Genomic DNA, 14940 nt, shown 5'->3' with positions numbered 1-14940 from the left:
CTCAGAGCCATCTCCCCAGCCAGTGGACTGTGATGTAGCTGAGGCCGTAGTTGGCCAGTTTTTCTATGACATGATCATGGCATACCAGATCAAAAGCCTTTTTTAAAATCCAGATATCCACTAGTTCCCTGCATAGCCAAGGGGACAGTTGTGCCCTTTTGCTGCCTTTCCTCTGAGATGAATAGACATTGCTTGAGCTTCCAGGATCGCTCCCTTGAGGAGCAACCACTCTTCCTGAACTCCCCTCCCCTTTGGGTCGTGGTCCCTTAGGGCCTCAGCAACAAGCCTCCTGGGCTTGTCAAAGTCAGCTTTCCTGAAGTTGAGGACTTCTGCTTTGCTGACTGACTTGCCAGCTTTATGGTGGATGGTGAAGGTGATCAGCTCATGGTCGCTGTCTCCCAGCTTCCCTTAGATCATTAGGTCACTGATTAAGTCATCCACCATTGCCAGTAACAGGTTGAGTAGTGCTTTTCCTCTCATTGGCCCATAGACTTCTTGAGTCAGATAGAGCTCATCCACACACATGAGGAAACTTTGCGACCATTCAGATGTGGCCAAGTGCTGTTCCCACAAGATATCAGGGTAGTTGAAATCTCCCATGACAACCACGCACTGGGAATGTGCAGCCTCAGCCAGTTTCGTAGTGAATTCCTGGTCATGCTCTTGATCCTAGCTAGGAGGTCCATAGTAGACTCCTACCATTGTGTCCCCTGTGCCTTGTTCACCACAGATTTTGACCTAGGGAGTCTCCAATCATCCACCCTGGCTGCCAATGTCAGCTTGCAGGGACACGTATCTTTACTTGACATAGAAAGCTACCCCCAACTCCTTTTGTCTGCACAATCTCTCCTGTACAAGGTATACCTAACAGTCATAGATGGAGTCCCTAAGAGATTGTAATCCTTTTTGTCAAACAGGAGGACCAGTTCCACCTGTTTGTTCCCCAAGCTCCTGGCATTGGTGTACAGGCATGTAAGTGTCTCATTGGGGGCCCTTGCCTTCCCTACAGGTTGCTCTGGGGCTGGGGAAGGGGTGGGTTCCCTTGAGTGCCTTAGCCTGCTGGGTTTACAAAAGCTGCCCAGTGGGCTTGCAGTGGCAGTAGTCACTCCTTCCCCTGGTGGGCTCAGTTTAAAGCCTGGTCAAGCAGGTCAGAAAGTCTGGCTGAGAGGAGCCTCCTCCCCAGAGGAGTGAGGTGGAAGCCATCTCTTCCCAGCAGCCCACTGCCTCTCTCATCAAAGAGTAGACTATGATTGTAGAAGCCGAAGCCTTCATAATGACGCCAGTGCTGCAGTCTTTGGTTGACTACCTTGATCCATCTCTCCCTCCTCAGCCCATGACCCACAACCAGGAGGAGCAAGGAAAAGGCCACCTGTGCCCCCAACCCCCTAAGCCCTGCTCCCAGAGCCCTGTAGTCTCTCATGACCTGGCTGGGATTGCTCCGAGCCGTGTCATTCATGCCCACATGGATAAGGAGTATAGGGTAGTGGTTAGCATAAGGAGCATAGGTAGTAGCAGACCTCCCAGGCTAAGGGGTTGGGCGGCAGATTGCCCCCTCAGTCCCCCTCAGGAGGGATTTTCCCACAATGACCACTGCGTTTCATCTTAGAGAGAGTAGAGATGGGTGATCCTCCCTTGCCTGCAGGAGCTGGCATCTCTGCAGGCTCTACTGGGGCTGCAAGAGTACCTGTTGCAAAGCCCCAGAGGCAAGGTGAACTTGGTGTGGTGGGCAGGCCTTAGGGCCCTTGACCACCTTGGTCCAACCCCCTGGTTGGACAGTATGGGAGATTTCCAAGTCCTCCCTCATTCTGGAAGGTGACCTTGGTCTACCCTCTGCCTCCAGGGGGTGAAGGGCCTGGCAGTAGGAATCTATCTGCTGCTTGCCATCCCTGATGGCACACAGTCTCTGGACTGCAGTCTGGAACTCCTCTATCTGAGACTCTAAAGTGGAGCAAATCCCTCAAGGGGAGGTGGCAGTGCTCCCGGTACCATGAACCTGGAAATGTGCCAGGCAGCCCCCCACAGCCGGGAGCCAGAGGCTCCGTCTGCATGGAGCCCGGAACCCTGGGTTCCATCTGGGTGGAGGCCTCTGAAGTGCCAGAGGGGGAGGCTGCAGACTACAAGGGGAACCTTAAGGTGCAGCGTGTGCCCATCTGTATCATGCCACTGGTAGTCCGGCTACTAATAGGACTGCCTTCCCTGAGCCTCCTGCGCAAACTCCCATGCTAAACTCATGTGCCAGGCCCAGAAGTGCACCTATTTGCATGTCCTGTTTGCGAAGCTCTGGTCATATGGCTCCCTGGTGGGGCTGGGCGAAGTAGGAGCTGGGGGGAGGCTTGACCCTCCTCGGCTCCACTCAGCTGCCTCCCCACAGCTGGCCTATGTCCCTCCCACCACGGGCCCCTGCTTATCTGCAGGCAGGCCAGGGCTCATCAAGTGTCCTGGGGTCACTTGGGGGGTCCCTGGGCTCATGGGGGTGCAACAGGCTTTCACCCGTGCATCTCGCACCGGAGCCGGGACCAAAGTGTGGCTTCTGCCATTGCCGGGCCCTTTTTAAACTGTGCATACGCGCAGAAGGGCCCACTGGTTCTTTGGGTAAATCTGATATCTTTTATTAGACCAACTCAGATACTTGGAAAAATTATTTTTGTGAGCTTTCAGGTATAAGTACCCTTTGTCAGGCTGAAGAAGCATCTGCAGTAGATCTGTGCTCTTCCTAGATGCAATAATAAAGAAACCAGAGGCTGGTATGCATGTGAGAAAGCCAGTGAGAAAGTCAGCGAAAATGTAAATTGTGGTAGTTAATGGGTGAGAGACAGGAAGGGGTGGTGGGACAGGGGAATGAAGGTAGCTTGTAAATAGTAGAGAGACACCTGGAGAGTCAGGTGTTAGGCAGGTTATAATGTGTCATGAAGCCAATATCTATACTGTATCCAGTAGGTTGAGGAAGTGAAGTTTGTAGCCTCATCTGTGAAAGGTGTTTTGTAAATTCCCTTTGAGGACTAGAACTGAGAGATTGGAGAGAGAGTGGTTTTCTTGTGAGAAATGAGCCCCCACAAGTAATCGGGTATTTTTGTCTTTGGTAGATTGTCTTTGATAGATTTTCAGTGTGTGTTCATTCTGGTAAACAGTTGTTGTTGGGCTTCTCCTACATATTTTCCATCAGGGCATTTGGTGCACTGGATGAGATATATTACATTTCTGGAGGTGCAGGAGTAGGATCCAGGAATGTTGATGGTTCTGTTGTGGGGTGTAGTAATTGTGGGGGTGGTGGAAATATGTTGACAGGTTTTACATTTCTTGTCAAGGCATGGTGTGGATCCATTCGGTGAGTTTTGGGTCGTAGGAAGTTTGCTTCTGGGGCTGAGGTTGGTAAGATTTGGTGCTTCTTTAAAGGTTAGGATGGGTTGTTCTGTGAATATCTCTTTAAGAATTTTGTTGTCTTCTAGTATGGGTTTCAATTGTTTGAGGATTTTCTGTATAGGTTCCAGGGGGGGATGATATATCATAACCAGTGGTGTGTGATTCATGAGGTGTTTTCCTTCTGTACGGTAGCAGTTCTTTACATGTTATCCAGGTGGCTCTTTCAAAAGTGTGATTTATCTCTCTGAAAGAGTGTCCTTGTTGAGTGAAATCCCTTTTGAGATTTTAGAGGTGATGATCATGGGTGTTCTCCTCCATGTAAATGCAGTGTTATTGGAGGGCTTGGCTGTATATTACAGTTTTCTTGGGTGATTGCTGGTCCTGTGCAGATATATATGTTGGTCCGTGGGTTTCTTGTATGTGGTGGTCTATATTTTACCCTTCTGGATAGTGATCCTCATGCCAAAAAAGGAAATATTAGTGCTGGAGTATTCAAGAAATAGTCTGATGGAGGGGTGATGATCAGGAGGGATTCTGGTTTTCCCTGATTAAAAAAAAATCCCACTCCTCTTCCTCACAAACTGAGTAGTATGACGGTTTTGTGTCTACTATCCTAGTCGCCTTCATCCTGGTGTATCCATTTGCTCCAATGCAGGTTGGCTACCCTCCCACTTAAGTGTGAAGTTACATATATTAAGGATGAAGTTACACACATTACACTTAGACCATACTAAATCTGTAGAATGTTAAGCAATGTTAAAGTTAGAACGTGCTGTGAGCAGTTACATGTTAGTTGATGCCATTTCTTGCCTGTATAGCTCTGATTTCCCACTAGAGGGCTAGCAAGCAGAAGCCAGCATACCTAGGATCTACCCCTGCTTGGGACGGATGTGGGAAGGGTGGGGCTGTAAGCAGTGCATCCACAGATGCTGAAGGACTGAAGTTACCCTAACATAACTGCGGCTAGTAAAGCGACCAAAATGCTGGCTTGCATCCATAGATGCTTCTCAAGCAAATCCCAGGATGTCACTCTCCCATTGTACTCAGCCTTGGTGAGGCCGCAGCTGGAGTACTGCGTCCAGTTTTGGGCTCCACAATTCAAAAAGGATGTGGAGAAGCTTGCGAGAGTCCAGAGAAGAGCCACGTGCATGATCAGAGGTCAGGAAAACAGACCTTACGATGACAGGCTGAGAGCTATGGGGCTCTTTAGCCTGGAAAAGCGCAGGCTCAGGGGTGATCTGATGGCCACCTATAAGTTTATCAGGGATGACCACCAGTATCTGGGGGAATGTTTGGTCACCAGAGCGCCCCAAGGGATGACGAGGTTGAACGGTTATAAACTACTGCAAGACAGTTTCAGGCTGGACGAATTAGGAAATAAGGAAGAATTTCCTATTCCTAAGAATAGGAAATAAGGAAGAATTTCTTTACTGTCCGAGTCCCACAGTCTGGAATATCCTGCCATCGGAGGTGGTTCAAGCACCTACATTGAACACCTTCAAGAAAAAAATGGATGCTTATCTTGCTGGGATCCTATGACCCCAGCTGACTTCCTGCCTTTGGGCAGGGGGCTGGACTCAATGATCTTCCCAGGTCCCTTCCAGCCCTAATGTCTATGAAATCTATGAAAAAGAGATGCTTGAGGGGGAACATGATAATGGTTTACAAAATACTAAATGGCAAGGGTAAAGTAAATAGGGATTTATTACTTTCAGTCTCTTACAATACAAGAACTTACAAAATGCAACTAGTGAGTACCAAGTTTAAAACTAACAAAAGGAATTTATTTTTCACACACCGTATGATTAAACTGTGAAACTGATTGATACCAGATGTTGTGGAAGCTGAGAGTTTAGCCGCATTAAAAAATGGATTAGCTTCAGTCGCTATTGATCATGGGAGTTAAGGATACAGCCTCTGAATCAAAACTTCCTAGACCTCAAATGCTGGAGGCTACAAGTGAAAGAAGAACAGTGGAAAAAAACCTGGTCATACCCAGTTTACTCTCCCTTTGAGCATCTACTCTCTGGCACTATGTGACAGAATACTAGGCAAGATGGACCAATGGTCTGACCTAGTAAATGGTGATTCTTATGTTTTTATGGTCGTAGTGGTTAGCCACTATAGTAGTGTCTATTATAGACAACTAGCTGAAGAGAGCTAGTCATATGTCTACTCTTTGCTATAGGGTAAAATTTAGGTAATTTTTTCCATATTCCATTACTCCATCTACATGTCCTCACTCTTACTCTCCTTCCAAGGATCATTTTCTAAAAAGAATGAAATACAGAGACTCCTTTCTTTTACTTTACTGATATCTGGCATGATTCTTGCATGAAAAGAAAGAATTCAGGACCAATATTCTTACCTTCACTTCTTCCTGTTGATCATACATTTATGGAAGCGAAACAGCTGGTTAATTCATCAAAGCCTCAGTTTGTTCATCTTTTGGGATACAGTTTAGGATGTAACTCTTTGATCAGGTTTTGACCCAAAAAATAAAACATCTATATACTTTGAAAGTCTTCATTATGCTAATTCTGAGACAGGCCTAGGGACTTTTAATAGATCTTTTGTAAAAAGTGAAAGTTACAACAAGAATTTTTATTAGCTACACTCAAACATTTGTTCTAATTCTCCAATTTGTAGCAAAGATTTGATGGAAAAAAGAAAAAACAACGATGCTGGAAAGTTATTCTTTACCACTACAAGGAAATGAACTGTGGGGTTAAGCAAACTAAATAAAAATCATTGGACTATTACATTCTAATGTTAGGGCTTTTTCAAACATCTGTTTTATCATGGAAAAATTTGGCTGACAGATATTAAGCCCTAAAACAGGATTTGGGAAAAGTTTGGAAGATACCTGGGTCTGATTCTCAGAAGTGTCAACACATGCCACTCTTCTTCACTTGACTTGAACTTTGGCTTCAAAGAACATCTGAAGACCTTTTTAATCACTAGTTTCCTCCACTGTTTAAAAAGACTGGAGAGCCACTGTTCATAGTCTGATTGATAACCTGTATGGTCATAACATAGAACCTAATTGATTTTCTCTGTGAAAAAGAGGATCTGTATTTTGAACTGGTAAGAAATGTATGTATGTATTTTTTGCAAAATGGCAACCTTGGGACTACCAGGTTCATCTAAAAATGGCAATCTTGGGATTTAGATTGTCTCAGTCGTCATGTATCCTTTAAAAAATTTGCCAGATAATTCAGGTAAGGCTGAAGTATTAGAAATGATTCAGAGAAGGCAACAGTGTTTAATGCCTTTTGTACTTCAGTTTTCACAAACAGTTGAAGTTTTACTCAAATCTCAATAAATCTTAACTGGTTTAGACACGTCACCTTTAGTCCCCATTATCCTCATTCCCACCGGTTGGTGGAAAACCTTATGAAGTGCTTACTAAAAGGCAACAGATTCAGATTATGATCTGTATTTAGTTTCAGACAGTTTGGAGTAGGTTTGACCACTTTGTTGGACTTACTAAAATATAAATGTAATGAGACATGAAAGAAGGGCTGAGAGCGTTAGCTTTTGATTGGCTTTGTGCTATTCTGAGGGACAAGGAGAAAGCCATGTTTCTATCTGTCAGTGCTGATAAAAAGCCACTTTTTATATTGGCTTATTTTTATTTAACATGCATAATTATCCTTATTTAATATCCACATTAGCATCCATTATTATGAACAGATCTTTTTTCTGGAATTAGGGGTACCAGAGGTTGTGAATAACATAAAATATCAGACATGAGATTTAAACAGTGGGATTTTCTCTTTCTGTCTCTCTCTCTCTCCAACCTCCCTGATCTTTCTGCAGTGGAGAAAGTGGTTCTGGGAAAACTGAAGCCTGCAAACAAATTGTGAAGCACCTAACGTGCAGATCCAGTTCCAGCAGGTGTACCTTTGATTCAAAGATAAAACACGTAAGTTGTGTTTTGAGCAGTCTTAGAATGAGACACATACCCATGCTTTGAATGAGCAGGGACATTTTTTAATTTTACATTTTTCTTTAGGAATGCTTATATAGGACTTTTTGCCAAGCTATTTAAGTCATTGTGAGACTGACTTGATTGAAAGTATATCACACCTACACTAAGCTGACATGCTTTTTAGTCCTTTTAATTTTCCTTCTTGCTCTACTCATGGAAAGACTTTCATAACATCACAGTTCTTCTTATTAAATACAGTCGAGTGTCAATTATCTGAAAACCGTTTATCAAAACCATTTAACCAGGCATCTGAATGCAGGACATGTTGCCAACCTGAGTGGTACAAATTAAAGCACTGGCAACTTAGAAGAAAGGGAGCTGCTTCAACCAAAGGTATAGCCAGGGAGTTCTGCATGTGGGGCAGCTGCATGATGCCCAGGGCAGCAATGCCTATTGCAGTGACACAATCAGCTGCTGGTGTGGTTGTGGCCGTGTTGTGCCCAGATTACACCCCCTTCTCCCAGTTATGCTACAGGTTTCAAACACTAAAAAGAAAACAATTAAAGTAACAAGCTAACAAAAGGTGAATCTGGTACCCAACTTGCTTTAGTACAGTGGAGAATGTTTCATTAACCAAACAATTGGATTTTATGAATTAGGGCAGATACTTGCCACTCCACTCCATTCTAATTGCCTTCAGTAACTAAAGTATCTCTTTATTTTGTGGTGGTGTCCAGTGTGGCAATTGAAATGAAGTATAGCAACTACTATAGTATCATGAAAACTATTATATGGGAGAAAGTGGGAAGATTTTTAAGGATAATTGATGCAAATTGATGATACATGCAGTATCATTACCATGCTCTAACTGAAGTGTTAATTTACAAAAGTATGATTTAAATGTTATTATCTTGACAATATGTCAGAACCCCATTAAACTAAAACAATATAGCTTTATTCATTCAATAGAAACTAATCATGAATTTTCTTTTTAAAAATTCATATATTTTTATTTTTAGCAACCAATTTAGCTCAATTATCATTAAATGTTGTTTTTGCCATTATACCAAAGGGAATTGCTAAAAAATAAATAAGGACAAATAAGGGCCCATTCTTTGAAAATAAGGAAATACATTTATAATGCAGACAAAGATTTATTAATTTGACTTTGCTTCCCACCTCCTTTCCATATCTGAACTGAATTCTTCCTAGTGTGTGTCAGGAAGCTGACTGTGTGTCTAGGATACAGAATTTATCTCCTTGACAGTACATTCAGGGATTGGGGGGGAGGTTCTCATTTGACTGGACACTGCAACTCACTGATGCATTAAATTGTCATAGCAATCATACTAGCAGTATAGTTCAGAATGATATTCCCAAACATTAATAACCACTTTAAGTCCCATTCAAAATCACCTTTTGCACTAAACCATCTAATGCTTGATTTCTACTCATAGGTGGAGTAGAATGTTGGCACACTCAATATTGCCATTTTTGAATTCCGAATTTTCTGCTGTAAAACCCCAACTCTTTAGTCTCTTCTAAACTAAGCTCAAACTGTCTTTGTTTTAGAACGCAAGCTTCCCTTGTGCATGGGATGCTTCCCTTGTCCTTCCACTAAACAATGAGATCTTTGTTAATTTTTAAGATTTTTTTTCCCAATACTTGAAAAAGATAGACATTATTAACAACACTCTATTTTTTTCCTGAAATAAAAGCTGTCTCCATTCTAGATAAAGTACTGCTGTCAAAGTACAGCTGATGTAAATAGACAGTGCATGAATCAGTGATTATTGAGAGTTGAAAGGCTCCAGATGTGTTAGTGCGCATCTTGTATGCGCATGTTGACAGTGAGCTGAGAGTCTTACTGAGGTCTACTTGAATATTGGAAAACACAGCTGTATTCCTATTTACATTTTATTTTAAAGTAAGTCTGATTACATTGAAATAAGCCTTTGCTTCACTTCACTTTAGTCATAATATGAAAATTGAAATAGGAAAGTTCCCAAAGCAATGCTTACTTTATGTTATTGTACAAAGCAATCTGAATTACTGATGCTACTTAAAAAAAATATGTACTTTAATACAAGTGCAATGAAAGTGTGTTAAGCTTACTATGGGAACTTCAATTCTTTGATTTAAGCTCTCTAAGTTGATGAAGTATTGACACATTTGTCTACAAGTAGCACATCATCAGTTCATCATTATATCATCCCCACTACAGAAAGGATGTGGACAAATTGGAGTGTGTCCAGTGGAGGGCAACAAAAATGGTTAGAGGACTGGGGCACCTGATTTATGAGGAGAGGCTGAGGGAACTGGGTTTATTTAGTCTGGAGGGGAGAAGACTGAGGAGGGATTTAATAGCAGCCTTCAACTACTTGAAGGGCATAGATTCATAGATTCAGAGATGCTAGGGTCGGAAGGGACCTCAACAGATCATCGAGTCCGACCCCCTGAATAGGCAGGAGAGAGTGCTGGGTTCAGATGACCCCAGCTAGATGCTTATCTAACCTCCTCTTGAAGACACCCAGGGTAGGGGAGAGCACCTCACAAAGTTACAAAGTTACAGAGAGGATGGAGCAAGACTGATTTCATTAGTGGTAGATGACAAAATAAGGAGCAATTATTTCAAGTTGCAGCAAGGGAAGTTTAGGTTAGATATTAAGAAAAGATTTCTCACTAGAAGGATAATAAAGCACTGGAACAGGTTACCCAGAGGACTTATGGAATATCTATCCTTGAAGGTTTTTAAGACTTGGATAGACAAAGCCTTGGCTGGGATGATCTAGCTGGAGATGCTCCTGCTTTGAGTGAGGGGCTGGACTAGATGACTTGGTTAGTAGGGCTGTGAAAAGCTTCAGCAGTCAATTTGCTTCAGAAGAGATTCAGCCCAATTCGACTACTGAATCTCCAAATCTGAATCAAATCGGGAGACCTATTAAAAGGTCTGAATTGATCCAGAAGCCTCCAAATTTATTCAGAAAATATTCTGTCAGAAAGCAGACATGCAGGAAACAGAAACCTAGAAGAGAGAGGGGGTGGAGGGGGGGAAGACTGCTCTGATATTGACATCTGTAGCTGGCCAGTGACCATGATCTTTACCTGAGTTCCCTTCCAATCACAGTGCTCTGGGGAAGGGATGTAGAAACAACATATAAGGCTGTGTGTGAAGTGATCTGTGCTTCTTGTGAGCTGTCTCTCTTGGACTAGCAGTGTCTGAAAGGCTCTGGCTTGCTATCTAGTACCTTGGTAGCTACTAGCTAGCTACTCTTTCTCCTTCTGTGTTTTCCCTGGCAGTGTGTCATCACTGTGCACTGCAGGAAAGCACAACATGTATTACAGACACATACACATTTTGCAGCACACCAAGCATTATGAAGTGTGCCGGAAAGGCAGGTGCCAGATCTTCTGGCAGGGGAGGGAGAGGGGGCATAGGGAGAGCTGCAAGTCCCCTCCCCCCACCCCTACATAGACAAATCTATCCGGCAGCAAAAGAAAAGTCTGCTGCTAGTGGGAGCAAGGAGGTGGGAGCACTTAGTGAAGGTGGTGCAATTGCACCACCTTCACTAACACCAGCAATAACCACCAGCAGCAGCATGACAGTCTCCACCCCAATTTCAGTTCCCAGTGAGTTTTCCAGTGCCAGAAGAGGAGCTGGATCTCGAAGCAGTGGAGCTGAGTGCCATAGCAAAGGAAATTCTGGGGAGGGAGGGGGATTCTGATTTTGTGTTCCACACCCCTCAAAATTCCCCTAGAGGCAGGTCTCTTTTGGAAGGCACTTCAGGGGAGGGTGTTGGGGCAGGTGGCTCAGCTCCTCCTGTTGTGTCTCTGCCTGGTGAGGAGGGGGATAAGGCAGGATCCCCACCTGCAACCCAGAAGCAGGTGGGTAGTGTAGTGTGGGATCATTTGGGTTGGCAGATGATCCCAGGTATGTTACCTGCCAGCGCTGCGAAAAGCAGATCAGCTGGGGCAAGGATGAAACATTTCACCACCACAACGATGCTGCTGCATCTCAGGAGGCAGTACCCCCTTACCCTTGCTCCTCCTCAGCCTGGCATCAGTAGGAGTATGCCCAAAAAAAAGTTCCCCTCTCGCTCCAAAGCCCCTGTCCCCAAGAAGCAGAGGCAGGCCACCCTGAACCAGTGGGGGAAAGGCACAGACAAAGTGGGGTGCACTCCCAAGGCAAGCAAGGTCACCCAGGACATTGGGGAGATGCTTGCTCTGGATGGCCAGCCCTTCTCTTTTGTTGAATGTTCAGGCAGTTCATGGCACTTGTGGCCTCATCATACCAAGTGCCCACATGCACCACCTTTAGTAGGACGGTGGTATACTCCCTGTATGAGGCATGCAGGGAATACTTGAGGAAGGAACTGTGCAAGGCAGGGCCGCAGGTAGCTTTACATTTCACCTCAGAAATCTGGAGCAGCCAGGGTGGAGATCACGCCTACTTCTCCCTCACAGGGCACTAGTGTGATCAGTCAGGGCATCAGTGGGCTCTCCTTCAAGTGGAGGTGATGGATGAGTCCCACACGGCAAGGGAAATCATGGTGGCCATGAACCACATGGTGCAGGGGTGGCTCGTCAGGCAGGGCGAGCCCACCCATGGGGTTATGGTCACCTACAATGTGGCCAATACAGTAAAGGTGGTATGTGATGCCAACTTTGTTGGCATCTACTGGATGGCACACAAGTTCCACCTCATAGTCATGGATGTCTTGGAGGGGGACAGGACTCCCAGTGATGGCACTGTCACTACCACTACCAGCCAGCTCATTTAAAAATGCTGGAAGGTGGTGGGCTACTTCCACCAGAGCATTGGGGGGGGGGGGGGCAAGGTGCTGCAGGACAAAGAGGCAGAGCTGAGCATCCCACAGTACAAAATTATACAGGTTGTGGAGACTCAGTGGAACTCCACATACCTGTTGTTGGAAAAGTCTGATCGAGCAACAGAAGGCCATCTATGAGATGGCCTTGGTTGGAGAGATTGGGATCATTGGCCCCCTTAACAAAACAGAGTGGTATACCATCTCTCAGATCTTGGTGGTCCTCAAGCCCTTCCTTGAGGACTCTGAGAGCCTCTGTGCTGCTGATGCCCTCCTTACCCAGGTGACCCCATAGTGAAGGAGATTGAGAATGAAATGGAGAAGTTCCAGGGGATCAGTGTTCTTGGCTGGGGCAAACTGCTTTCACCAGAGGTTCAGGCACTGGTGAAGCAGCTGAAGGAGGGTATCAAAAAACAGCTGGATCCATTGCGGTCCAGTATGGTTCATGTGCTGGCTGGCATGTGTGACCCGAGGGTGAAGGGGAGCATCTGCAGCAGCAAACCCCTTGATCACTGGATGGAGGTGCTGTTGAACAGAGTCAGGGAGGCAGAAGGGCAGAGGCAGGGGGACATGGAAGAGGGGTATCTACTTTCCTGTGCCAGCACTCCAAGCATCAGCCAATCTCCTCCACCACAGCTGCTGCCAATGTGGGCCAAGGGCATGGCTTCAGTGTTGGGGCCCAGAGGCACCAGACCCCACCATCAGGCAGGTAGCATGGAGGCCTCAGTGGCTACCTATCTCAGTGAGGATATGGAGCGAGCCACTGCACTGCACTTGGCCTATTGGGCAACCTGCAGCTAGGTGTGGCTGGATCTGGCCACAGTTGTCCGGGAACCACCTGTCCTGTCCACTGACCAGTGTTCCAAGTGAGAGGGTTTTCAGCATTGCTGGTGATGTTGTAACACCCCACCATACCTCCTTGGTTCCTGGTTTGGTGGAGCAGCTGGTGTTCCTGAAGGTGAATTTCCCACTGCTGGGGTTCCCCAATCTCCATCTGTAGACAGAGTGAATTCCATCCTCCTCACTCCATCAGCACCTATTTCCTTTTTGTTTTAAAACCAGTTAATGCCCTGCTCTCAGAGCTGGAGGTGGCACTCACTGCATCACCAACCAGCAGGGGAAGAACATCTCCTTGCTGAGCTCCCATGCCAGGATGAACTTGGAGGTATGGGCTGGGGCTGTGGAGAAGGAGGAGGCCCCAGGTCCTGGGCATGACCTAAAACTGCACCCTGCCAGGGTAGGGAGGCCTGGTGGGACAGATGGTGGTGTGGCAGCCCCAGGAGATGCCAGGACTGCTAACCTCCCTCATCAAAGGCAGGTAGGTGGTGCCTGATAACCTGGAGCCACCGCACGCATGCACAGTCCTGGCTGGGGAAAGCCCAGACCTGTAACATCTTTGAAAGTTCTGAGGCTTCCTGGTTGCAGTGAAGTTGTGAGGGTGAGAACAGGCAGGCAGCTCAGATCTGACCTGAGCTACCCTTGACTGGTCCGTGCTGGGGCCAGGACTCAGAGGAGGGAGTTGAAGGGCCAGGGGCCCACCATGAGGAATGCACAGAGCAAGAGGCTTAGGATTCTGACTGGCATGAAGGCTGGGTCAGGGCCTAAGGGGGAGCCAAAGGTCCCACAGAGGGGACCACAGCTGGGGGGGGGGTGAAGGATGCAAACTGAGAGGCATAGTCTGCAGCATAGAGGAGGTACAGAGCTGTGGAATGGATGTCACCCCTAGACATCAGGGGCCTAAATGGGCAGCCTCCTGCCTGGGTAACATCTGAATCAGTTTTCCATCAAGGCGTAGCAGGAGAAAGAGGGGTGGGTGGTTGGCCCAGAAACAGGTGGGCAAGCCAAGATCTGACCAGCACTGGGAGGGCCTCCTATTACAGGCTACCATCTCTGCTGCATTCATCCCGCTGTGCCTTAACACGCAAGGCAGACAAGGTTCTTTGGGTCAATCTGATATCTTTTATTAGACAAACTGAATAGTTGGAGAAATATATCTTAGCAAGCTTTTGGGTTTAAAAACCCTTCTTCAGGCTGAGGAAGCATCTCCATTTGGTGTGTGTGCTCTTCCTGGATGGAATGAATAGTAAAGAAGCCAGAAGCTGGTATGCATGCAAGAAAGCCAGTCAGTGAAAATGTAAATTGAGGTATTAGGGAGTTAGGCACAGGCTGGGAGCAGAGGAGGGGGATGTAGCAGGTAAAAGTGGAGAGGTACTTGGGGAGTCAGATGTTAGGCAGGTTATAGTGCATCATAAATACAATGTCGATATTGAGTCCATGAGTTTTTGTATCTAGGAGGTTGATGAAGTGAAGTTCATAGACTTGTCTGTGAAAAGTGTTTTGTAAATTCGCTTTGAGGATCAGGACTGAGAGATTGAGAGAGTGGCTTTCTTGTGAGTAATGTGCCCCCACAGGTAATTGGGTATTCTTGTCTTTAATAGATTTCCAACGTGCATTCATTCTGGTGCGCAGTTGTTGTTTGGTCTCTCCTACGTATTTTCCATCAGGGCATTTGGTGCATTGGATGAGATATATAATGTTTATGGAGGTTCAGCTGTAAGATCCAGGAATGGTAATGGTTCTGTTGTGAGGTGTAGTAATTGTGGGGGTACTGGAGATTAGGGCTGGGCAAAGCTTCGCTCCCTGATTGGATTCCTTGGAGATTTGGCCTGATTGAGTGGCTGAATCTTTGATTCCAAATCAAATCAAATCAAGAGACCCTTTAATCTCTCCAAATCAAATCAGAACCCTCTGCATTGTTTCAGAAAGATTCGGAAAGATTCAGCCATTCGGAAATAGACACAGCTTTAATTGTTTTTTCTA

General features: G+C 45.7%; 1 protein-coding gene across 3 annotated transcripts in view; it reads left to right on the top strand.

The window, feature by feature from the left end:
* Positions 1-14940, top strand: part of MYO16 (myosin XVI) — a 662110-nt gene that overhangs the window by 365783 nt on the left and 281387 nt on the right. For all 3 annotated transcript variants that reach the window (XM_059721092.1, XM_059721091.1, XM_059721093.1), the window contains one exon: positions 7183-7288. In XM_059721092.1, the coding sequence (XP_059577075.1) occupies positions 7183-7288 (106 nt within the window). The remainder of the gene's footprint in view (positions 1-7182; positions 7289-14940) is intronic.

The sequence above is a fragment of the Alligator mississippiensis genome, chromosome 1 (assembly GCF_030867095.1).
Source record: "Alligator mississippiensis isolate rAllMis1 chromosome 1, rAllMis1, whole genome shotgun sequence".
NCBI lineage: Eukaryota > Metazoa > Chordata > Crocodylia > Alligatoridae > Alligator > Alligator mississippiensis.
This window is presented reverse-complemented; position numbering and strand designations above follow the sequence as displayed.